The sequence below is a fragment of the Pezoporus flaviventris genome, unplaced genomic scaffold (genome assembly GCF_033815535.1).
Source record: "Pezoporus flaviventris isolate CSIRO_AGI_PZ_B2104156 unplaced genomic scaffold, CSIRO_AGI_Pfla_v1 ptg000016l, whole genome shotgun sequence".
NCBI classification, from domain to species: Eukaryota; Metazoa; Chordata; class Aves; order Psittaciformes; family Psittacidae; genus Pezoporus; species Pezoporus flaviventris.
The window spans coordinates 8,119,598-8,145,680 of NW_026892564.1; the positions used below are offsets into that span (position 1 = coordinate 8,119,598).

The 26,083-nt window shown below is 40.7% G+C and overlaps 1 protein-coding gene across 6 annotated transcripts in view; it reads left to right on the forward strand.

Annotated features, from left to right (window-relative positions):
- Window positions 1-3,075: 3,075 nt before the first annotated feature.
- Window positions 3,076-26,083, forward strand: part of PPP1R12A (protein phosphatase 1 regulatory subunit 12A) — a 117,471-nt gene continuing 94,463 nt past the window's right edge. For 4 of the 6 annotated variants that reach the window (XM_061454704.1, XM_061454702.1, XM_061454697.1 and 1 more), the window contains exon 1: window positions 3,076-3,422. In XM_061454704.1, coding sequence (XP_061310688.1) covers window positions 3,186-3,422 — 237 coding nt within the window. In that variant the 5' untranslated portion in view covers window positions 3,076-3,185. Of the gene's footprint in view, window positions 3,423-19,722; window positions 20,120-26,083 lie in introns of those variants that run through there. The other 2 variants (XM_061454700.1, XM_061454698.1) reach the window with 2 other exon arrangements.

The following is a 26,083-nucleotide window of genomic DNA, read 5'->3' on the forward strand; positions in this document are numbered from 1 at the left end:
ATTTAAGTTATAGACCTTTATCCAAGATATGAGATAGAAAAAATACAGAAATTAAAACAATAATAATAATGCTTTTACTGCTATTCCCTTATTGTTCTGAATTTTATTGAACACAGAAAATGTAAACAATCGCAAAGATCAACCAGTTTACATGTATGTCAGCTCTACTTTTTGCTTAAGGAAGACCATATGCTTTGCTAGATCACATTTAAGGAGCATATATAATTTACTGCAGAGCACAAAGCTATCTGGGAAAGGCATATATACTCCATATATGTGGAATATCTGAATTTCAGCTGGCTGCAAAAATGAATAATACATTGGCCGTGGAGTCTGTAAAAAGCCTCACACATAATGTAACTCCCAAATGAGGTGAAAGCCAAAAAAATGAAAAAGTCAAGGAAAAATAGTCAGTGTAAGGAAAGATATTTGCTGAAGTTCTCTGAAGAGCTGGAGCTGAATCAGTGAAAAATGCCCTGGAGAAAGAATAAAAGGAAGCTATGAGACCTGGTCTTTTAAACCTGTCTTCAATGATACTTCAGAACACAAAAAGGCATGCTTTCTGAGGTGTAGAACTCTGCATTTCACTAACAAGCTGAAGGAGTTAAAGGAGGATCCATGACCAGAAACAAAAAACTGAGCTGGAGGAATGAAGTCAAGGAGAGGACACTGCAGCCCTGATGGACACATAAAAACATGCTCCCTAACAGTAACATTCTTAAAACTGAATTTTGAGTCAATGCCTATCTGCTTGCCTAGAATTACTTTGCTCCTAATAAAGTACTTGATTTAAACACTGCTTGCTGAAATCACTGTATTACATTCTTCAGCCATGTGGCGTTTTTGAAAATTTTTCAGCCAGCCAACTGAATGAGAGCAAAAGAGAAGCAGCATGCTGGGGAGGGTACATGTAAAATATTAGAGACATCTGGGTAAGGAGGACGTGGCTTTTATCTTGCACTGTGTTTCTCTGGGTTATAGTCCTCATCTCTTTAGGAAATGGCACTCAATTGAGAGTCTGTCCCCAAGGAGGACTGCCCACAAGGACAAGGCCACAGCAGACAGCTGGAGCCTGCAAAAATCCCCTCCTTTGGCATGAGTCAGTCGATGCAGCCAAGTTCTTGGCTGGTAAATACCATACTGGGCCGATGGTACCAGTGCTATGCCAAAGCACAACTCAATCACCCATGTGAGTAATAAACACTGCAAACACTGCTTCAGAAGAGCGTTATGGAGACAGCCATACCTTCAAACCCAGGAGCCTGAACTGTACCCCTGCATAATCACAGGGGCTCGCAATGGGAAGGTATAAATGACGTGCCAGGCAATTTTTCACCCACCTACCCAAGACTGCAAATCTTTCTCTGGCAAATCTTTCATCTCAACTGCCATCTTTTGCTCACAATCACATTGCACCTGCAAATTGTCAGTGCACTGTATGTCATGCATTGCTGTATGAGTGAATCTGGTGGTTACCATGCAAATAGCTCAAGATGAAGTTCTGCTCTGACAGACAGTAAGAACAACACATTGTTGCAAGTACTCTATAGCTACTACTTCCTGCAAAATGCTGCTGACATTTATATCAATAGAAGTGGAAATACGAAGCCTGCACAGGCTGTGATACTGCCCACCGTAAGCAGGAAACATTGTAATTAGGAAAGAACAAACCATGCAAAATTCAAAGTGTATGAGGTTTGGTGACCCTCTCAAACTATGCTTTGTTTCCTATAATTAGTTGAAAATAAAACTTTTTTTTTCCAGTAAGTTTAAAACTATTTTCATCCCCAGAGATGATTCAATTTAAAGCAAAATACATATTGCTTTTGGCTAAAGAAAACATGTTATGCATGGCAAAAAATTTACTATGTACAATAGCTTAGTTCCTAAAGTCACAACTCCAAATGAATACATTTTAGTCTTTGTATCTTCAAATACCGTATGCTTTGTTGTGAAAACTACTTGTTTTCTCTCAACAGAAAAGATGGATGTGCTTCCCCAGGTTTTCAGATAGCAGAAGTGACCTCTAAGTAAAACAGAGTACAAGCACAGGGATTTGCCCACTGCCACACTGAAGCATCATGGCATATGGGAGATGGTGCTTCTGTGCAGCAAGCTGCCCTAACAGATGAATCTAACCTCCCAAAATGAGGGATCCTAAGGAAGACATCATTGAATTGTTTGGGTTGGAAGGGACCTAAAGGTCATTCAGATCCAGCTCCTCTCCCATGGGAAGGGACACCTTCCACTAGACCAGGTTGCTCAAAGCCCCATCCAACCTGGCCTTCAACACTGCCACGGATGGGGCATTCATAGCTTCTCTAGGCAACCTGTACTAGAGTTTCACCACCCTCACAATAACTTACTACAAACTCACTCCATTTCTCTCCTCCTTTCCTCTAGGTGGGTGCATTTACCCTATTTGCAAGTGCAAGCAGGAATGCTGATGCTTTATCACGTCTGACACAGAGGTGGCTGGCAGGGACAGCCAGCACCCCTCATGAAGGTGAAGAGCACCATGACTCCAGCTACAAAAGCAGCTGGGAGCTGCACCTCTGAAGCTTGGCACAGGTTTCTGGGGGCAAGCCAAATAAACTGCACCATTCCCTATCCCCACACGCTTCGTTCTGGAGCAGCACACCCGTGGTCACCCTTCTGTGACAACCGCTTTACTGGAAAATCCCCCATCGCTTTCTGAGTGTGTTTTCTCGACTCTGACAGCAGGCACAACCACAGCGGGCCCTGGGGGCTACACCCAGGCAGGCAGCGGGTGCCGTGCGGCCGGACTGCTCCCCGGCTATGGCGGTGATTTCCGCCCCAGCAGGGCAGGGCAGGGCAGGGCAGGGCAGGGCAGGGCAGGGCGAGCCGCTGAACTCCTGAACTCACGGGCCCGAGCTGAGGAAAACCAAGACGGCCCCGTCCCAATCACAATACGCGCACAGGCACCGGCACCACCGACACACCCCTACTCGGCCCCCGCCAGCCACACCGTCCCTAAGCCCCGCCCCGCGGAAGTCTCGCGGTGTTATGCTAACGAGGCGGAGGACGCACCGCCCCTCCGGTTGCCTCCCGCCTTGTGCCCTCCATCTGGGTGGGTGAATACGGGCCGCGGTGCTCTGTGGGATACTGGCGGTATAGTCTATCCTCTGTGCGGCCGCAGCGGAGGGGCCAGGCAGGAGCAGGGTATGAAGATGGCGGACGCCAAGCAGAAGCGGAACGAGCAGTTGAAGCGCTGGATCGGCTCCGAGACCGACCTGGAGCCGCCCGTGGTCAAACGCAAAAAGACCAAGGTGAAGTTCGATGACGGCGCCGTCTTCCTGGCCGCCTGCTCCAGCGGGGACACTGAGGAGGTGCTGCGGCTGCTGGAGCGGGGCGCCGACATCAACTACGCCAATGTGGATGGGCTCACCGCGCTCCACCAGGTCGGTGCGGCGCTGTTCCCGCCGGCCGCGGGGCGGGGTGGGGGGAAACCTGGGTGAGCTCCGCGGCGGGAGCAGGGCTTGGGCAGACAGGGAAGGGGAGGGGGGCGAGGCCGGCCGGCCGGCGGAGTGCGCTCCGGGAGGAGGTGGAGGAGGAAGGGGCCGGAGGCGGCTGCTCTCCCCTCCGCTGGGGGGTGTCGGGGCGAGGAGGGGCCGGCAGCGCGGGGCGGGAGGTGGTGGCCCCCGGGGTCAAGCTCGGGGCCGGCGGTGGCCTCGGGGAAGCGGCCCGACCCCCCGGGCTGAAGGAGCGAGAGGCTGCGCCCTCTCCCCGCGGGCCGACTGGCGGAAGGGGGCGGCTGGGCCTTTCCTTCAGTGGGGAGGAGGTGCCGGTGACCCTCTTTCGCTTTGCCCGTCGCCTCTTTTCCCCTGCTGGCAGCGCCTCCCTCGGGCGGGACCGGGGGGCGGCCGGGCAGGTGCCCCCCGGCGAAGGGGTGGTGGCCGGCAGGTGAGGGAGGCGGGCTCGCCTTGGGGGGCGCTTCCCCCGGCTGCCTCTTGCCTGGGATCCCGGTAGCAGTTTCCTGCTTCCCTCGTTCCCCCGGTTTCGCAGCAGTCGATCCGATTAAACCCGGCTCCTGCGTGCGGGAGGGCGTGCGGAGAGACGGATCGTCTGTTTCTCCCTGGTTTCTAAGGGGAGCCAATGTTTTGTTCCTAATATAGAAACGTGTATCGATAACAAGCTTCTTGCTTTCTTTAGTGATGGCTTCTGCCGCAGTGTGAAAGCTGAACTTTAAGGGGAGCAGAGCTCTTTACATTTTTCTTCCGTGCGTTGGAGAGCAGTTAAAAAACGAATCCATATTGCTTTGTTCTAGCGCGGGTATGTGGGAGGGGGGGCTGGTGCAGAGGGAGATAACTTTCAGTTGGGGTAGGGGGGGAATGGAAGGGAAACTGGCTGTGAAGTTTCCTCAAAATGGATGCTTTGTGCATGTTGAACTTCGTAGCAGTCTGATTGGAATCTCAAAACGTTAGCCAAATAAGGAAAGGCTGTGGCAATCCGGAGATAATGCGGGTTTGCATGAATAGTTTTTGTTTCTCTAGAAAGCCAAAAGCTTCCACACGATATTAGATTCACTGCATATCCAAAAAGCAAAACCAAACATACATAAAAAAGGTATTTGACAGGCTAGCTTATTGATCTTTAAGTTTAGAGTTTGTCCAGTAGCTTGAAAAAAGTATCTGTTAATGATTGAGATGTAGGTTGATCAAGTAGAAATCTTCCCAGAATGGTTAGGTGAGGTAACTATATATACACACACAGTGCTTTTTTTCAGTTCACCAGCTCATTTTTGTTTAATGTATTTTATCCATCCCATATAGATTTTTCAAGGATGTCAGGCTCTGACAAACATACAAATATGTACGTTTACCCATAGTCCTGTAGAGAATCTTCTCCTGAACTTAAGATAGAGAATTCTGCTAGTCTTTGCTGTGTTTCCTGTGTGTAAGTTGTCGCTTGCTCCCCTGTGAAGGGTATTGGTTTACTTTCAGTTGTGAACTGAACTGGAAGAATGAACGTGTGTTGTTGTTAAGGCTGTCAGCATGTTACTACAGCATGGTTACCTGACTTAAGGCTAGCTTGTCACTTCACAGCAATGTTTTATGTATTTAGCATTCTCTAATCAAGCTATGATTGCTTAATGCTTCCAGGATAGCTCTGTATCAGAAGTCATACCTTAACTGGTTAGAGTGTTGGGTCCAAGAGTTACTGTACTGCAGTGATTGGTAGGAAAGGATGACGTTTGATTTAACTGTATTGTTAGAATATGAGATGAGTGATGTTCTCCCTTTGTGAAATCCAGAATGCATTTTCAAGATGTTTATGATGCTATATACCACAAAACCTCCATCAAGATCATTATGAGCTTATTGTCCCCTTCTTTTTACCTGTAGTCAGCTTGCAGTTTTGAAGGGAACAGAGGTGAAGATTTACATCACTGCTAAAACTTGCTCTCTCTCTTCCTCTCCTATTCCCCTCCAGTGATACTGAAGAGCCTTTTCTGGTTTGATACATTGGAAAGCAAATAAAAGATCAGTTGTGAAGTTATAATTGTCTTGAGGCTGTCCTGTAAATGAACATTGCCTGTTGCTATAAAAATGAACATTGCCTGTTTGCTATAAAAAGCATATAAGAAATCCCTGCTTATGACCCAGCTGTTAATGGTTTCACTTTGTTATTATTAATAAATCTTATTTTTCTCTAATATGCCATATAAAAGGTGCAAATCCTACATGATGCAGCTTATAGCATGAATTAATTTTATCAGTCTTGGCTGTGGCATGGAACAAAGCTTTCATCTGCTCCCAAAGGAAACTCTTCAAAAACTTGTCATTCTTTCTGATAGAATTTTGACTGACTGATGTCAATTGTGCTGAAGTTTGTGTTGTTGTGCTTAAGACTGCCATGGCTTGCTGTTGCTTTGTGGTTTGTTGATTGTTTTGTTATTGTCTGTCACATCCTGTGTAGACTTTACTGCTCACCAGAATACATTTGTTTCAGCAAAGATAGAGTCACTTTATCTTTTTTTTTTTTGGGGTTGTGGCCTTTTTGTTTTGCGTCAAACTTTTTTTTGTTATTGAGAACAAATGAATGTGTGAAATAGCAATAAATATTTAACATATTAGTCAGCTTTTTTTTTCTGCTAGATATGACAGTTACAGACAGAAATATAAGTGGTGTTTTCTTTTCCATGGCCCAGGTAGTTGGAAGTGCTAAGGGGAAACTACCATTAATGCTGAAATTCTGATGAACTTCAGATCTGGTCTTTAATGGAGCATCAAGCTTTGTTACTAAAGCCATTAACTACTCTGATACCAGTGAGGTAGACAGCCATCGCTATCGGGAAGCTTTGTGTAATACTGTTTTTCTTAATACATATGGGAAAGAAAAAATTACAACTGGCTTGGTAGCTCAGAGGCGGAGGGGGGGAGAGTGTGTGTATATATGTGTATGCATGCATATATCTATCTATATAATGTAGGTACTTTATTCATGTTTTGACAGTGTCAGTAAGTGATTTTGTTTTATATTTTCATGTGCATAAGTGAGTGGACTTGAATGCATAATATTTGAGGAGGCATCACATAAAACTTCTGTGAAGTAAAGATCTTGCAGAAGGGGAAAAATATGTCATTAGATGATGATGATTATTCCTGTATGTGATGTTGGGTTCAAATGTCATTCTCTTTAAGAACTTGTTTTAGCATAAGTTCAGGTTAGCCCTTCAGCACAAAGGAGCAAACTAGGTATACCAGTTTTCTTTCTGTGGGAGATATAAACAATGTAGAATATTGCATCAGGGTAGTATGTATTCTGCTGCAATATTCTGTTATGTAGGTATTATAGTTTGTGTATATCTGTAAGACCGGAAAACTTGCATTTAAGTTACACCTTAAATTTACAGTAGGATTTCTGCTCTGTTTAGTTAGTGGAGGTTGAAGTTGGTTGTTTTTAAATCTTATGTTCTGAGACAGTTCTCATGCAAGATGAGATCTAATTTATAGATAGTGCAGCTTTTTTTAATCTGCTTTAACAATTGTATGCAAGGAGAATGTGAGAGAAAAAAGAAGCCCAAAGGTGATCTATGAGCTTGCAGATTAATAGTTTCTGCAAAGGGGGTGAGAAGTGGCATTTTCTGAAATAATGTAAAGAAGAGACTATATACTGCTTTCTAAAAATCTTGGTCCCTTTTAGGGAAGGCATATTTATTTAGAGTGGGGCTAAATTTGATCATACTGAAAACTTAGCATCTATCATTCCTCAGAATTTGGACTCTTCCTCTACTTCCATGAAAGATACCTTGGTTCAGTAGCTCTGATTGGAATTTATTGCTGAAGTTACGCAAAGTAGTTTGCCTAAACTTGTAGAGCTTTGTACAGGATAGAGGAGCCTACCCTGTCTGGGCAGCACCACGGGAAGGCTGCATGTGGTGGGGAGGGACTGTGGTGTGACCAGTTTCCTGGAAGGCTGGATTTCCTGTGCTCACTGCTCCCCTGGGATCATGGGGTGTGCGCTGTGGAGTACCTGCACGTTCCTGATAAAGAAGCCAGTTGAGATTAGCCTGTGGTTAGGTATGACAATTTATGCAGCCAGCTTTTTGGCTGCCCTTTTTCTTTGAGTCTGCCCAGACCTGGGAGGTGCTAACCTGTTTTTTTGGCCTCATTCTCTCTGGGTGAGGAAGGTGGGAACCGCAGCCTAATTCCACCACATAGAAAGCAGCATGTTCTGCTGTCTTGATCTTGTTTTTTTTGTTTTTCTGGGCAGGGTACTGCTTTGGAAGTAAGTTAAAGGAAATAGTCTTGGCTGCGCATGGGAATCGTTGAGTACTGTACGTGTTGTCATTGGTGAAGGCCGAACAGGCTCCTAATCATTATGGAAGCTCCCATGTGCTCTTTTTTTTTTTTCCCGTCCAGTTTAATTAAGCAAAGTTTCCCAAAGTTCTCTTTGTTGCCAGTACCTGCTGCAACTGTTCAAGTACTAAATTGAATCTGAGCATGAGACTGTTTTACCGACATTAGTTATGTGTTAGCTTGCAGGCATAGCAGTATGCAGTGTTAAATAGAAATTTTGATTTGATGCCACTGCTGTAGGGCCCTGCCGTGTTGATCCCTCAGTAGTAGTTAAGATACTGAGAAACTGCTCACAAGCGTGTTTCGCTGAACACTTATTCTCTCTAGCTGATTGAGGATGGTTACTGTTGTCTTAATATTTCCTGTGAGTTCCATGGGATTAATTTCTTTGATAAGAAGTACCTTCCTTTGCAGGAGTTTCTGCAATGGCTTAAGTGAAAAATTCTCTCAGGACTCTCTGTGGCATGCTTATAGTACCTGATATGGTAAAGGGTGTCGTTACTGTGGGCATTAGCTGTTATCCTTGTTACAGCACCCTTTCAGACAGCAAGGAGTGATGAAAAAGGGACATAAAATCTACCAGCACTGGTTCCCTTTGCCTTAGAACTTGATAGAGGACATTAAGGCTATGCTGTTGGAATCCTTTTTGACAAATGATAACACAGGTCACGTATTTGAGCTGGGGCCACAGCATGCCCAGCATGTCAAGTCGTAAGAGCAAAGAACAGGTTGCTACAGTCTTAAATCTCTAGGGTGTTTGAATCATAACAGTAGCACCCAACAACCAAGGATAAGGAAGATATGGAAATAGCTCAAAGCTATCTTGGTAACCTCCTAGCTATGACTTCTGCACTGCCTCGTTTGGAGAGTGAAAATACTGCTGCGTATGGTAAACTTACTGTTTTTTCAAGACTGTCAAGTAAAAGAGCTTCCTTTTGTGCATAAAGGTTGCTTAAATCTCATTGTTTGGAGAGGAAACAGCCTCCCACCCACTGAACCTCCTAATGCTCTTGTTGTAGGTGATACAGAACTGAGGATTTTGGAGTCATTTGCTCAGCTTTTATTATGTTATCCTGTTGATTTTTTTTTTTTTCCCCTTTTTTCTTAATTCTCTATGTGTGTGACAAAGCAGAGCAAATGAGTCTTGGAATAAGTGTAATGTTGACTTCACTCAGTGATTAGACTACAGAGGCATATTTGTTTGAAATCCCTTTGTAATAGGAGTGGTTTCTTGTGCAAGCCGTAGATCTTTCTCTCTAGTTACAGTAGCTAGGTTCAGATTCTACAATAAGTACTTGTTAGCTTCCTACTGATCTTGTCATCTAAGTTTTGGGTTCTATTTTTTTTTCCCCTTTGAAATGGAAACAAGAAGAGGAAAGAAGATGTGATTTTTCATAATGTACTTTAATAATAGAAATATAAATGCTGCATTCAAAATAATTGTGTGCTGTGTGGTGTTTTACAAAAGAAACAAGTCACATTCTTTTCATGTTTTAGTTTTATATCTACAAGTGTTTCTTAGCCTTATCATGGTCTATCAAGTTTGAACCTGGGATTTCTGTGCCTGGTTACGTAGCAGTTGCCGTTGCTATGGATATTTCATGTGCACAAGTAGAATAACCCAAGTGAATTCTAGCATATAGTAGTTAAGTATTTAAAGGAAGTTTCCCTGTTAGTGTGACTGACAAATTTCTTAAATTTACTTAGTCATGGAGGAAGAGTTATGTTCAATGTAAAAATGAATTCAACTGGTAAGGCGTTAGTATTTACCAAAGCTAATGTTTGGGGATAATTTCTGCTGGTCTTTAGCTATGAATTTCACTGTGGCATTGATGCTGCTTTTACAGTAAGGCTTTATCTATGGATTTCTGTGTATACTGGCATATTCTTGGTATTGTTAGAACACTCCATGATAAATCATCAAAAGCCTGTAACATCTCATCTGGACTTGTAAGAGTAGATGAGGTGTGCTCTTGTATGAATAAAATGTATGTGAACATGCTTGATTTGAGGCTTTTTGATCTTGGCATTGTAGTAGCAAGTGTATTGTTTTTTACCAAATTACTAATTTTCAGTTTGTTAGCTAAATTTTAGGGTAGGAGATAGAAGCAGTCACTATAAATCATTACAAGAGGTACAGTTAGGTCTTCTAACTGAGGTTCTACATTCCAGGCTTAAGGGCATATGCTGAATTTTAGTTGGAACAGATGGTTTGACAGGCTCTTGGCCAGTTCTTCACTTGTTTGCCCTTTGCTCATACTCTCGCTTTCTTTCTCAGAGTTGTTATTTGGGCTAATAAGATGCTTATTGCAATATTCTCAAATTAAGAGCCCAGAAAATGGCTTGCGTCTTTCTGTGTCATTGTGACTTCTGAGGGTGGACTGACAGTGGAACTGAGGAGCATGCATGTGCTCTAGCACGTACTTACATTTTATCCAGGACTATGTTCTGAATGTATCAGACACTGGTATGTTCTGAAAGGAATGTGGTGGTAGTTTTGGATAACTATAGCATGAGTACACCTTTCTGGGACTCTTGCAACCAAGAAATTGTGAATTATGCCTCATTACTGTCATGCAGTGGTATCAATATAGAGTATATGCATATTGGACATGCAGTGTATGAGGACATTTACCTAACAAAAGTTATATCAGTGCTTTACAAAATCTTTCTTTGTTGATCTGGGCATCTGTAAAATGCAAACTGGAATGCAGCTGCAAGACAGTGAAGCTGTTGGTAAGCTGGACAGCTTCTGATGCTGCTGGGTGGGTGGAGACATTCCAAGCTCCTTTACTTTCCTATAAGCATTCCTGAAATGACAGTCAATGGAAAGCATGGCATAAGAGTGGCAGCATTCCTCAGCTGTTTCCTTTCTAGTAATTTCAGGACTGTAAGGATAGAACAAGAAGGCAGAAGATGAACAGGGTACTTAGGAGCAGAGGGGAACTACTTCTAGATTTATTTTTTTAAATGCTTTGTATTAACAAGACCAGCTTTCAGTTGGTTTTTGAGAACACGGAATCAGCCACTGTGCTTATCCTGGAAACACTGAATCTTTGACAACTCATTCACAAAACCAAAATTAGAGCAATATGATGAAGTCTTTGAAGAAGACTGTTTCCCATTTATGCCTTTGTGGTGTTAGCACTTAACCCATTAACAATATATTTCTCAGACTAATGGCTTGTAAAGGTCTGTTAAACAGTGAAGAGTGAAGCTGGCTGTAAGAGGAGGTAAACCCCCTGGAAAAAACCAGCAAACGCATCCTCATTTTGGGCCTACACTCAGAAGTGAGTTTGTCTGCAAGGCTCCAAGTTACTGCTGTAACTTCTGAATACTTCTATGTTTGATCTGTAGCAAGCGCATAGCCACCTGTTTTAATACTCAAATATTTGTAAGAGATGGGGGTTAGAAATGGTTCCAGCTCTAAAACGTTCTGTCAGAGACCAAGTCTCACAGATTTTAATTTTATTATTTTTAATCAGTCTGAAATTTCCTTTGTATGTTATGACTGTAATTTCAGGGTCTTGAGTTAAAACAATAAGAATTTTCTTTGATGTGATCAGTTAGCAGCCAGCGGTGATTACTATGCGAGTTTTAGTTCCGGGCTTATTATTTACTTAGTTCTGCAGTTGCTGTTTTACCATCCTCATAGTGGAGCTAGAGGAGTAACCAAAGTGTCTTCTGTATACATACTTGAGTATTTGAAGTTTCTTGCGCATCAGGAGATTACATGCAAGTGTTAGCCTTGTGCTGTGGATTTCAAATATCCACAAATATACAGATACATTTATACCACTTCTGGTGTGAATTTCATTTTCTTGCTACGTTTTTGCTTCTTTCACAGAATGACTGAGATGCAACATGAAAGCTGCTTGTTAATAGTTTTCTTCAAACTTACAGGATGAATTTGCCTAACAGGGTTTTTTTTTTTCTCACTTGAATTGAGTGTTTGTCTAAGGCAAAATAACAGTATCTTCATCTGGTAACAAAAGTGAACATAGTTGACAAGCGTGTACCCTGATAAATGCGTGTACACTGATACATGTGTATGGTCAGTGCCACCTTTTGAAACAAACTTAACTTGGATGAAGCTTTTGCGGAGAAGCTGCATTCCTCTGTCAAATTCAGGAACCTTGTGGGCCCCTTTTGAAACCAGAATACTGTCTTGGACTTCTGGCTTTGAAACTCTTGGCTTACTGGTGTCCTGAAATTTGCTTTAACATTCTTGATTGAAAACCTGTGCTTTCATTACTGAAGGGGAAACTTTGTTATTTTAAAGCTGCAAAATATGTTCTTCCTAAGTTCTAACAGAAGTATTGCTGCTTGCAGTATGTTCATGCATCTATGCAATTGTACTTGAATGAGTAGGCTTTTAAGAATGATCTTAAAGAAATCAATGAGACTTCTCCAAAAGTATGTCCCCAGTCCCAGAGATGGAACAATCCTAAACATTATTTCTTTGATCAGTCTTAATATTTGACTACCTTCCCTGTATCCCATAAAATATAAGTAACCCTGCATATTGTTGTTGTAGCATTAAGTTATTTTTTAAATCTACTCACAAAAAGTCAGCAACTCTTGAACTTGCTTTATTAACCTGTTTTCTGGAAATGTTTTCAAATCAGTCCAGCCTGGTGCTTTAGGTGTTAAACTTGTTGCAGACTTGGGCAAAAATGAATTGCCTTAGGTTTTAATCAAAGTAGGGTAACAGCACTGTGCCTATGGGCTAGATTGGGACTCCTGTTGTTGAGTAATAATCTTATTTCTATAAAATCATATAAACCAGTGTTTTAGAAAACTTGCCAAACTTCACAATGCTTACCACTTATTTTGTTCAACTACTGCCACGTGAATTATGTTAGGTCCTAATTATTAAAATTTCATCCGCGAGGAGCTTTCTCTTTGTCTCCTGCTCAGTTGAAAATAAAAGTTAAACACTTTCATCTCTGAAATGAGAACTTTTGTGTAATGGCAGTTTCTTGGCTTCTGAGGGGAGGGGGTGCAAGGTTTCACTAACAGGGTCTTGTGAGTTGGGGTATTGTTTGTCACTCTAGACATGGCTTTCTGGTCACTCATTTTCTACTTGCTTGCAGACAACCTAGCCAAATGTTTGGCATGTATTTCTCTGTATAGCTACACTTGTATGTGTGTAATAGTGGTATTAAATGCCAATCCTCATATGTCGCAGTGAATATCAGGTATTTGTATGCTTAGGAAAAGAAACAACTTTTCTCCATTTCCCTGAAGAAGTAACTTAACAGACCTGGAGGCCCTTGTGCTTTATGCTTGTAACATACTTGTAAAATACTGAAGGCAGTCACTTACAAGTATATGATTGCTCTCTGTTTTAGTTGAGCTGCCCTCAAACTTGGTTTTGTGTGAAATAGTTTCTTCATATTTTTACCTGCCATTTGCAATGTCATGTCTTAGTCACAGTCTACCTGGCTTTGGCCTCATCTGTCAAATGTGACTTCAAAGAAAGCTCGTTAAATTACTGTATAAACAAGTTTTACCTATTCCTGTATGTAAATATAGCAGTGGTGATTTAAAACCTGCAATTTCAGAGGAAAATGATATGTGAATTTTGGTGTGAATGCTAGGAGATACAGTGCTTATTTTACAAAATGTTCATCAGTTACTGGCCACGGTAAGAAGATGTGGCAGCAGGGGAGCGAGCTCTTTTCCAATTGTTTTCTCAGCAATCGAAGGGGATGCTGTACTTCTCCATAAAGTGTCGATTGTAATTAAAGCTCTGCATTTGCAGGGTCAAGTGGTGTTTGGATTTTTAGAATACCTCTCTGCTGCTTGTTAAAAAAAAATTGCTGCAAATAAATACTGCTGAAAATGTGGCACTTGCTGCTCTTTGTTTTGGTACACAGATCGCTCCAGATATAAAAATAATGAATGTAAAATAATGGGAATCTATATTCATTTTAATAGTTTTGTGAGAAGAAAGGCCTAAGAGGAGCTGTAGCTGGGAACCAGGAAGAGGCTGTCTTGAGAAACTTAATGCTTTAGCAACATATACCAATGCTGGATGCAACTGTAGATACTGATGTGAAGTATGGAAACATGGGCAATCCTGGCTGCTTGTATATAGAAATTACAGTTTAAAAGAGCTATTGCTTTTCTAAAAGTAGCATGAGAGATGTGGGGGATTTCATCCTTTCACTAATTTCCTCTAGAGAATTGTTCCTGAATTAGATTATGCTAGTGCTAACCTCTATATGTAGTTATCTGTCCTTCTCTTAAAACTAGTAATTCCTAACTAATTCCTTGCTAATGGGCTAGCTTTGCACTAATGAGTAGCAATGATAACCTAATTTCATAAGGTTGTCAAGTTTGGAATCCATGTTCTGTCCTAGTGTGTAAGAAATGTTAATGATGTCTTACGATGAGGTTACTTAAAAGAAAAAAACTAAAAGCAGATAAGGCATTTTTGCCTTTTTCTCCCTCTAGAGAAGACTGCGCTTCATTTAGGGATAATTGTAGCTAGATAACTACCATTAATTGGGAAGAAATATTTAGTATCACATACTCGGTTTACATGATGATATGGTAGATTACTTCTGCCTCTTTAGTAGTGCCAGCATGTTGGATATAACTCTTCTGTTTTTATGAGGGAGAACGTGCAGGAGAAGAAGGTATTTGTGTCACTGGGAGAAAAAGCCCATTCCCATTTAACTCTCCTTTTATCCTTTTTTTTTTGTCATGCAGTTGTTCTGTGACAGCTTGAAATACTGCCTTTTGTATTTAAAAAAAAATAAAATAACTTAGTTGCTAGAGTTCATTCAGTGTATCTAAATTCTTAGACAATACTTTTCCTCCCCAGTCCCTAGAAAAGCAAAGCTATATGATATCAATAGGTCTGAGTATGTTGCAGATGATGGAAATTCTGTTTGGAGAAACTTGCATGGTAGGCTTAAAGTGCTAGGTGATTCTGTGGTACTGTCTTAACATGCCTAAGAAGGACTGATTTATCTTCTCGCTAGTTATAGGTTAGCTCATATTCAGGTTTAGTTTGTTGGTTTTGGTCTTGCTTAAGCCTAGAGGTTTCCCCAAAGTATTTGAATGTCACATTGCCTTCAGTAAGAACTTCGTGCTCAAACATGTCATTGCTCTTCTCCCTTCAAGAAGAACTACCATCCTGAACAAACTTTACTGAAGACTAATATAAGTATTTAATACAGTTTTCAGTACAATTGAATACAGTTCTAGAGTCAAATGACTGTTGGAGTTTTTCTTAATCAGCAATTTCAGTGGAGAGTTTGAAAAGATCATTTAAATATGAAATCTTAAGTTGCAGCTACAACATTCAGTACCTGGTTATATTTGGTAAGATAACTGGAGGCCTATGACTGATTACCCACTCACTTTAACTAGCTGCCTTATTTAGTATCTACCGATTGAGATCTATACATATGAACTCTATTTGTCCAGTTTGAGAAGCGTGCTGTGTCCAGAATGCAATAGGAATTGTCAGCTCCTAATGCAAAGTGCCGTTAAACTTATGCCAGCATAAAAAGGACATGGACCTATAGGAGCAAGTCCAGAGGCTCCGAGGAGACCTTAGAGCAGCCTTCTAGTACTTAAAAGGGGCTCTGCAAGAAATCTGTAGAGGGACTTTTTTGCAAGGGCATGTAGTAACAGGACAAGGGGGATGGCTTTAAACTGAGAGGGTAGATTTAGATTAGACAGTAGGAAGAAATGCTTCACTATGTGGGTGATGAAGCACTGGAACAGGTTGCTCAGAGAAGCTGTGGCTGCCCCATCCCTGGAAGTGTTCAAGGCCAGGTTGGACAGGGCTTTGAGCAACCTCGTCTAGTGGAAGGGGTCCCTGCCCATGGCAGGGGGTTGAAAGTGGATAATCTTTAAGGTCCCTTGCAACCCAAACCATCCTGTGATTGCATTTAAAGGGTGTTTTTTTTGGTGTGTGTTTTTATTTTAAAAATATGGCACATAAATAAAAAGCATCAATAAAAGTTGAAGGCATGCAAACTATGGGCATTCCAATAAAAAGCCAGACAACACTTAAAAGTAGCTTTCTGCTGAGAAGCATTGTTGGCGTCAGAGTCATAGATTCTTCAGTGACATAGTTTATCATCAACTACACCGAGATATGACTCAAGTGCTTGCTTGAAGAGCTGATGTGTAATTTCCCCCTTTTTGGAGATCTTCCAAGGACTTTGTATCTCAGCAGCTGTTCACTTACCTGTACATATAGTAACAAGTTCTGAAGTCTTTTTCAAGACAAACTCATGTGACTTGTGTTTGGAAGGCTTTGCTGTCTTAATTTCTTCCTTCTAGGATTTCAAGCACTTTTAATTTCTTCTCTATGATGTGTATTCTATGGCTAAGTTAAATGACTTGAGCATAGAAGAATTTTCCTGATGTTTTTCCTGTTCATTTTGCTTTGTCATATTTCACTGCTGATAATGTATCTGATGATAACATGCTCTGCATTCTGTTAATACTTGGAAGGTGTTTATGCAGAATTTAAACAAATAACATCCTAAGTCAACTGATTTGGGCTGCTTTATTGTAGCTTAAACTACAAATGCTACTTGGATATTAAAACCATTTAAGCCTTTAGGTAGAACCATCAATTTTTAAAGCAGATATGGCTTAAAATCTGGTGTCAGATGTTTGGCGGTTGAGCTCATGTGACAGGTTGTAAAACTGAGGAGTGTCACTTAACTATGAATGACATCACTAACATTTTTATCAATACACTTCTGTACTTATCTTTGGTAGCTGTCTGATTCATGAGACCCATATTACATTGTACAGCTGCATAAGTTGCTCTTTGAAGAAGGTATTTGACCTACACAAAGGTGGGCACTGGGAAAGACAGGGTAGGAAATATTCCCTGATCATAAGATAGAACAGTGACTGGAATACTTTTTAACCCAGGTAAACTGCCCCTTTTTCTGTTCTCCTGTTTCCTTGCTCTACTTAAGTTACAGAAACTGGATCTTGACAATCAAATTATTTCAAATGATTTTTAATAAATAAGCACTACTTGGTAGTTACTTGTGATTTTAGAGGTATAAAAGCAGGCTCTGAATTCAAGTCTGCATCTGTAGAGAGTTTAACAAGGTGCTAATGCTTATGGAAACCCAGCATGTGCTCTGTGTTGATTTCTTCCTTCAAGAAAGGTCTGTCACAGGTTTGTTTTCTTTCTTTGGTAGTATTGGCAGCCATCAGGACACAGGATATTTACATCTTTGCTCCTCTTCATAAGATAACACCCCATCCCTCCAGACAGAAAGCTGTTCGAACCCTGAACACCATGATTGCACTATGAATTTCTCTGAAATGTTTCTACTCTGCTTAATGCAGGGAATAGTAGAATGTGACGAGTTGTTCCTGTAAAGCCTGTTATGTGAACCCAAGATTTCTGTGAACTCTTGCTCTTGTCAGTCTCAGTTTATATATTGTTAAACGCCTCTGGCACTTTCAAGTGAGTCTTGATTCCTTGATAATATTGATGACTCCATTAGGTTATTTACCTTCTTAATTTTGAATATTTCTGGGTCATGTCTCATTTTAGTAATGCTGTGACTTTAGAAGTTGCATACAAGAACTTAAATTCTTACGTTAAGATGCAAATAATTTGCCTGCTTTAGGCTCAGTGTAGCATGTGGGTTTTCTACCAATTATCTTAATTTATGAATATAAGACTTGAAGTTCCATATACATCAGTTCAGTTACTGAGTTTTATCAGTTGGTGGAACTTGACTTCTTGAAAACATAATGCTTAGGAAGAAAAGTAGTTAACCACCAGTGAGTATTGTGAAAATAATCAGTCTCTTGGAGGAAAATTACCTATTTCCCAGAAACACTTTAGTCATACAACAGTAATAATGTTGCCAATTTAGAAGAGGATGCTGAAAGAAGGGAAGTTGCTGCTTACAAGATCATGCTGGTGCATAAAGGGTGAGTAGCAGACTGTTGGTGGCCTGCTGGAATAAATAGGGAAAGGTAATTTGTCTGTCCCATCTGCTTTGTGGGAGTGGAGAGGATGACACCAGCACTTAATTTGCAAAATTACAGCTTCAGATTGGAACAATGTCTAAACCAAAAAATCAGGCAGCAGGTTACTGGCTAAGTGGACAGGTCCATAATGCAAAGAGAAACCTCTAGCCAGCAGGGCATGCATTCTGGTAGTTGAGCCAGTAGTTCTGGCTACTTTGCTTTTATTTGAATGTGTATTCTGAGGCCTGTTTAACCTGGGGGTTTTGACTTGTCATCATGTTTGTCCCTTTGGCTCTGTCACAGCTAATGTCTACAGAAGCAGAAAACAAAGGGAAGTGCTTCATCTCACTGAATGAGGGAGCACAAAATGTTAGATTGGACCATTTGTGGTAAAGGCTGTAGGAGTTGCCATATGAAGTGAAAAACTTGTGCAGAAGATGCTGTAATTATAAGCAACTGTGGAGAAGAAAAGCTATGTTTTTGCAACAGAAATGCATGTTCTTTGTCTGCAAGTATCAAGAGGTTATAGGTAAGAGCAAACTTATAATGGTTTTGGTTGACTGTGTAGTTTTAAAACTATTTGGAGGTGCCTTTGTGATCTATTCCACTTCAAGAACTTTCAGTTTCTAGCCCAAAGAGTGGTAGTGTATTTTTTAAAATAGGCTGTTGTATATCTTTTTCTCCCTTCCCACTTCAAGTGCAAGCTACATCTGTGGTTAATAATTCTTAACATTGAGTGGTTTTTCTTTGCAGTTATTAGGAGATGTGTTCATGCCATGTAGTCTGTTGAACTCAAGGGATGCCATGAATATCAGGGTTGAATAGGCAGGTGTGCTCTAGAACCTTCAGGTGGTGGTGTAGTTCACCTGCAGTATCCCCATGTTATTACTAGGTCTCCATACTATTTTTACTAGAGTTTTGACAGCCTTGATTAGCAAATGGTACAGGTGCTTTGCTGGTTCACTGTGTTCTTCAGCCATGAGTCCAGCGCAGAGCCACAAAGATGATTAAGGGAGTGGAACATCTCCCTTATGAGGAGAGGCTGAGGGAGCTGGGTCTCTAGCTTGGAGAAGAGGAGACTGAGGGGTGACCTCATCAATGTTTACAAATATGTGAAGGGTGAGTGTCAGGATGATGGAGCTAGGTTTTTTTCAGTGATGTCCAGTTATAGGACAAGGGGCAATGGGTGTAAACTGGAGCATAAGAGGTTCCATGTGAACATCAGGAAAAATTTCTTTACTGTGAGAGTGACAGAGTACTGGAACAGGTTGCCCAGGGGGGTTGTGGAGTCTCCTACATTGGAGATATTCAAGGCCCGCCTGGACAAGTTCCTGTGTGATGTACTCTAGGTTACCCTGCTCTTGCAGGGGGTTTGGACTAGATGATCTTTTGAGGTCCCTTCCCACCCTTGGGATTCTGTGATTCTGTGATAAATAGTTACACTTTTGGCTTTACTTATGTTGATGAATCTTTTATACAGTAAATTTCTAGAATGTCCTTTTTGAGCTTTGGAATTCAAACAAATATGTCAACAGTAACTTTTTTATTTCTTAAAAGAATTTTCAAATTGGCAAGCTTTACTTTTGTCCTCTCTAACTTGTGTTGAGTTTGACCTGTGATTTCAATATACATACCACATACAGTGAAATAATTGTGAATTTTACTGTGTTGCCATATTTTTTTCCTATATTATGCCAGTACCTGTAATGCTTTGTACTTCCACTGTTATGAATCAGTAATGCCTTTTTTTTTCCTGAGTTCTGGGGAAGGAGAAGAATGGATGTTCTGCACTTGCAAATCAGAGAACATATGTTGTACATGCTACTGAATTTGATGACAGAGGAGTCTTTGAATGTGTGAAGCGAAAATGCTTCACACCATTACCGAGTATGGGATTATTGAATTTGTAGTTTACTTCAGGTAAAACTGCTGGAAGCAGATGCTAAATTCTCCACTAATAGCTGAATCTCAGTATTTAAGTATAGTGCAGCTTCTGCCTCAGCTGATGAAGTTCCAGTATACTTGCTTTGATGAACTAACTTAAATTATATTTTGTGCATTACTGGCACAAGCAGATCCTTCAGCTCATAACCAACCATGATATGTAATCAAGGATAGCAAAATCGTTCTGACCTTCTGCAAGTTAGTCCCCTAAAATGGAAATTATTAATTTTGCAGGTGGAAATGGCAGCCAGGCAGCAGTGAATTCCAGGAGACAAATACTGAGGCAAAGTCATAACTTTGTTCTTCTGTTCAACAGCCAAATGACAGTTGATTCCAGTATTTCCCACTTGATTTTCATCTGTGATTTAAAGGTATTTTCCATAAATCCATCAGGTATTTCTACGAGGACATTGCTTAATATCCAAAGTCTGTTGTTGTGGGCTTTTTTTTTTTAATCTTCATAATCCTCCCCTAAAACAACAAGCTCTTTCCGTTCCCCAACCTTTAACTTCTGTGGCTGCTGTTTCAGGCCATTATTGTTAATTTGCGTTTAATCAGCTCTTGCAGACTGAATGGCAGAAAACTAGGATAGTTTGATAAGTTTGTGTGCATGTTTTCCTACGCCTGCAGCAGTGACTCTGATAACCTGCAGCTTGAAAGGTCAGTGTGGAACTGCTGAACTAAAAGGGCTGTTAAAAGTAGAAGTCAGAAACTACACGCTTATAAATGATTACTCCATGAATCCATGCTCCACTGTGGCTCAGTATAAATGTCTTTTCCTAGATGGAAGACTTCCTGTTCCATCTTTGGCTTAGCTTTGGAAATTCAAGACAAAAACTGGGTGAAATTGTGTTACTGCTATTATTAGTGTTTTGTGTTGTTCCTGGGGGACTACATCATCTAACTGATGCAGAAATTTTCAGTCTTTTGCAAGAGATTGCTGTGTCTTTTATGTTTGGATGGAGACTTGCAACTAGCAGTACTTCAGGTTTTGTTTTTGACCAAAATCTGACTTTTACGCAAAAGCAGAGCTAGGAATGTATGCAGGCAAACTACCAAACAGCTCTACTGACATTCCCAATGGTCCTACATAAGCTGGAAGAAAAACTGTGTGGCCTCCTTAAGCTGCAATCCTGGTATTTGTGTTCAAACCTTGCCCTTAAAGAAATAAGGCTCTTGTAGCCTAGGGCTACTAAAAACCTAATGCAGTGTCATACATATGCAGAATGGTTTGGATCCTTTCCCAATAGTTAGGTCAGCCTAGGAATTCTTTTTGGTGGGAAGTGGTCTTTTTAAGGACCATTAAGAAGTTGGAAGACAAAGTAGAACTGTGGTTTGGTTTGAATTATATATATATATATATAAAATAAAAGGCTTCTACTGGGCCTCACAGACAAGAAGCTACCATTGTATGGCTTTCACAACCTCTCTGATTCAGCTGTCAAGTACAGTCAAGGGTGAATGAGATACTACTTCCTGTTATGAGGTGGGCTGCATTTAAAGTATTTAAAGTACCTGGCTGTTGAGTGTCTAGTGGAAAACTGTGCTAGTTCTACAACTGAAATATCAGGAAGATACTTGCTTAAAAGCTCCCCCCCCAAAAAAAAAAAAATAACAAAACACCAAACAACAACCAACCAACCAAAAAACCAAAAAAACCCAAACCCAAACAAAACTGATTTATGTGGCTTTTGATTTATAGAGTCTAAGGAATTCTAACTTCCTCAGATCCTTGGCCATGAAAGGCAAGTAAATATTTAGAGGCTGGGTACTTACTGCAGTTGGGTACCAATCGTCTGTTTTCTGCTATATTCTGGTTGGCCTTTTTGGTTTGATCCCTGCTCTCCCCATTTTTGCCAGAAGCAGTAAGATGATCTTTGCACTGCTCTTCTTTTAAATATGTATTATTTAACAGAGAAACAATTTTACAATGCTGTTTGGTTTTCTGTTGACCTTGATAGCTTGTGGTGTGATCTTTCCTGCTTCAGTCAGTCCAAGCAAGGCATTTCTCTCTGGTCTAAATGCAAGCTTTAGTCTTTTGGGAAGGGATACTTTGCTCAGCCTGTTCCTGGACCTTATTTCTTTGGCAGGTAGGTAGGCTGTGTTATAATCTTCTCACCTACTGCTAAGTTGTCTGGACAGAAGTTGTGCTCATCTGAAGTGGTCTTGGTTCCTGAAAAGCATAATGTACAAAGAAGGGAAACTGAAAGTGCAGAGGAGGAAAGGCAATGGCATACTGAACAGAAAATCTTTAATGAGAAAAGAGTAACAAGCTTTGTTACAGCAAAGTATTCTTTGTTCCACAAAGCAGCAATGTATAATGCTGTTCCTAAGTGCTATATAACTTAGAGAATCTTTATTTAATGCATAGATTACCTTACATAACCTTTCTGGAGTTTGCAGCAATCTATGTCTTTAGATTGGCTTTAGATTTTATGTTTTTTTTAATGTGTCAAATGTGCAAATAAGAGATATGGGGCCCTGGCTTGATGAAAAATAAGTTTGAACAGAAGGTTTTCTTTAATGATGGTTTAGATTGTCTGCTTTGAATACTCATTTGTATAATTGGATGCAGAAATTGAGGTGCCCAGGATACTTCTTCAGCAGTCTTGTTTGTGGAGTTCAGGACTTATGGTGGTGTGCTAACTAATGCACTAACTATTTTATTTATTTATTTCCTTGTTGGAGACTCTCCTATTTTTTTGCTACAGTCGTGCAGATTTTTTTTTTGGCTACTGAAGCAGAAACCTCTTCCGGAAAACTGACTTGCTCCACAGATGTGGGTGTAGATTCTTCGGAAGATCCTGGTCTATGTCTAGAGCTCCTAGGTGGAATAGTAATAGAAAGTAACTGCTGTAATGCCATGATATGCCTGATGTATAGACCAAGCAGAAATCCTTAATGAAACAGTGGCTTCACTTTGCCTAGGCTCTGTACAGACCTCTGAAGATGTCCTTCCTGTTCTACAGTGCGTCATAATGGAAGACGCATGGGAAGTTTGGGAAGGAAGAATACAGTCAAACACATGAAATTACATTAGTTTGCATTTCTATGTCAGTTTCTTGCTGAAGGAAAATAAAGTTTTGTCTTACTCTCTAGCACCTCTGTCAGAAATGTTGTACTTCATTGGAATCTGTACCTGAATTGAGGGGCACTATATTAATACTGGGGGTTAAAAAAAAAAAGTCCTGTGTTTCTGTATTCAGTTTTTGCTTTGTCATGGGTTTTTTTTTCCTTACCTGTTGAGTTTAATTAGAGAAGTTGGGCAGGAACTATTAGTCAGAATTTCTTTAGGGTTTTACTCCATCTTTAAAACATGTTTTTTTGTTTTGTTTTTTTAATCTGAAAACTGGAACACTGTTGCATATGTGAATTATCTGGTCCTGTAACCTGTAACCTATACAGCAGTGTATGCGTATATTTAATGCAATATCTATTAAAGAAATAAATGTGATCTTGCTGTTCTGGGGGTTTATTTGTCATGTGACAAACGAGAGGATCTTTCAGCAGTCTGTTTTGCTGGGGTTTAAAATTTTCCATTTATCCTGAGGTAGTAAAACAGCACAGTCAATTACTTTCGGGCAGCTGTGATGGTGGAAGTTAAGATCCCTCATGTTAAAAAAAATAATCTGAATGTTGGATCCCTAAAATCCACCCAAAAAGTGCTAAAACTGTTGCTCTGTGTCACTTGATGACAAGGAAGGAATGGGTTAAACAGTGTATTTTTGTATTTTAAATATTGTACAGATTTTTTTTTAAAGTAGATGGGCTGTAACTCTTGCATCAAGCTCATTTTGTTAATTTAAGCAAATTTTATCTTGCTTTAACTGTAGTTCAGAACTTCTGATGTTCTGAACATGCTTGGACTGAAAGAATCCAATAAAAACAAAGTAGCTCGCAGTAATGGAAAAAATGACTCTGTACAAGTCGAGAACAGAACTTAGCTAAAAGGCAAACAGTAATCCTTAAAACAGAAGCTAAGTTTAAGCACTTCAGGGTTGAAGATCAGTCTGTTCTGCTGGTTTTCCAGCTACGCAAGTGCCTCAGTCATAGTGTTCATGTGTAATTCTCCCTAAAATTTCCTAGTTTTGTCAAATGGATTTCATGCTTTGGTTTGGTATTCTAGGGTTGGTCATTTATTACCATATATCAAGTACTGTAAGCCAATGTAAGTGCAGTCATCTGAGGTTAAATTACAATGTAACTGTGGGAGCTCATGCTTCACACTTTAGAATGTCACCATGAGAGTAAGGATGGTGTTAGTTTCCTCATCTTCTGATGGTTGTGCCAACAGGTGCACACTTCTTTGGAGAAATGAGCTTGCTGGTCACATGAAGGCCATCAGCTGTTCAGCTTCTCTGGTTGTGTCTGTGTGCCAGAGTTCCAAGGTGTAGACTAAACGAATCTCAAAGAAATAAGCTATTTTCTTATGAGCAAGACAAATCATGTATTGCAGTTCCACATTTAACCTTCATTTAGACATTGTATCTTCAGTTCAAGACCTTAAGTACAGGCTAATTTTAAATATTAAACATTAATAGGGGAAATTACTGTAATTAGGGACTCATTACTTCATAGTTACAAGTGAGGCTACTTCACAGATGTCTCATATAAAGAGTGGTATTAATCAAATTAAGAGTAAGGTGCTTCTTTCTTTGGATTCCTGTCTAATTCAAGCTGCTCTAACTGTACTTTTGCCCAAACTAAAACTAACTAGAATATTCTGCATAAACTGCCTAGTCATGTTCTGGAATGTTACAGTCTACAGTACAGTAGGTACCTGCTAGACACACAGCAGGTACCTACCAAAGCAATAGCCGGAGCTTATGTTGCAATACATGTTGCAACTGGGCAGAGGTAATGTCTTTTGTTACCTCAGTGATCCCTAAACATGCTTATAACATGGGAGGAACTAACTCCTGATTTTATGACATCCAGATGAGTTCCAAATTACAGAAAACTGGCTTTGTCACCTGGTTTCCAAAGAGGAAGTGAAAATTAACCAGAACTTACTCCTAAGCTTCTTAATGACTTTTTTCAAGGTGTTAATTCTCAATTTTACACTCCTTTTACTTTTTCCACATCCAAAATCTGATTTTGGCTCCTGCATGAATGATGTCTCTGTTATGTAGGTGGTTTAAGGCACAAGCATGCATAGACTTTTTCCCTAGATAACATTTGCTTTCCCAATAAGAATGGGGAAGTTCTGAAGCAAGGGATTTGGGTTACCATGTAGGCATTGGCCGTTGTTGAGTCCATCAATATTTTCTAGTCTCATTGTTGATAGACTCTACAATCACTTGAACACAGTGATTTAAAGCACCAGGAAAATAAATACAATTCATCTTTATCATTTTTTGTTGTTCTATTGGTGATAAAATTTGATTCACATTATACTTCATAACTTCTTAACCAAATACTACAAATCATTCTTCTATGAACATTATTAATTCATCTTCATCTGAAAGCCCTTTCTTTGTATCCTGGGCTGCATATAAAGGAGTGTGACCAGCAGGTCGAAGGAGGTGATCCTCCCCCTCTGCTCTCGTGAGACCTCACCTGGAGTATTGTGTGCAGTTCTGGTGTCCTCAACATAAAAAGGACATGGAACTGTTGGAACAAGTCCAGAGGAGGGCCACGAGGAGGATCAGGGGACTAGAGCACCTCCTTTATGAAGACAGGCTGAGAAAGCTGGGGCTGTTCAGGCTGGAGAAGAGAAGGCTGCGTGGAGACCTCATAGCAGCCTTCCAGTATCTGAAGGGGGCCTATAGGGATGCTGGGGAGGGACTCTTCGTTAGGGACTGCAGTGACAGGACAAGGGATAAAGGGTTCAAACTTAAACAGGGGAAGTTTAGATTGGATATAAGGAAGAAGTTCTTTACTTTAAGGGTGGTGAGGCACTGGAATGGGTTGTCCAGGGCAGTTGTGAATGCTCCATTCCTGGTGGTGTTCAAGGCCAGGTTGGACAGAGCCTTGGGTTGACATGATTTAGTTAGTGTGAGGTGTCCCTGCCCATGGCAAGGGGGCTGGAACTAGATGATCTTAAGGTCCTTTCGAACCCCAACTATTCTATGATTCTGTATGTGGGAACGTCCTTTTTTCAGTGGCTTACATTTCACAGTATCACAGTATGCTAGAGATTGGAAGGGACCTCAAAAGATCATCTAGTCCAATCCCCCTGCTGGAGCAGGAACACCTGGATGATGTTACACAGGAATGTGTCCAGGCGGGTTTTGAATGTCTCCAGGGAAGGAGTCTCCACAACCTCCCTGGGCAGCCTGTTCCAGTGTTCTGTCACCGATTTAAAATCATATATTCTAGGTTTTCCAGAACTG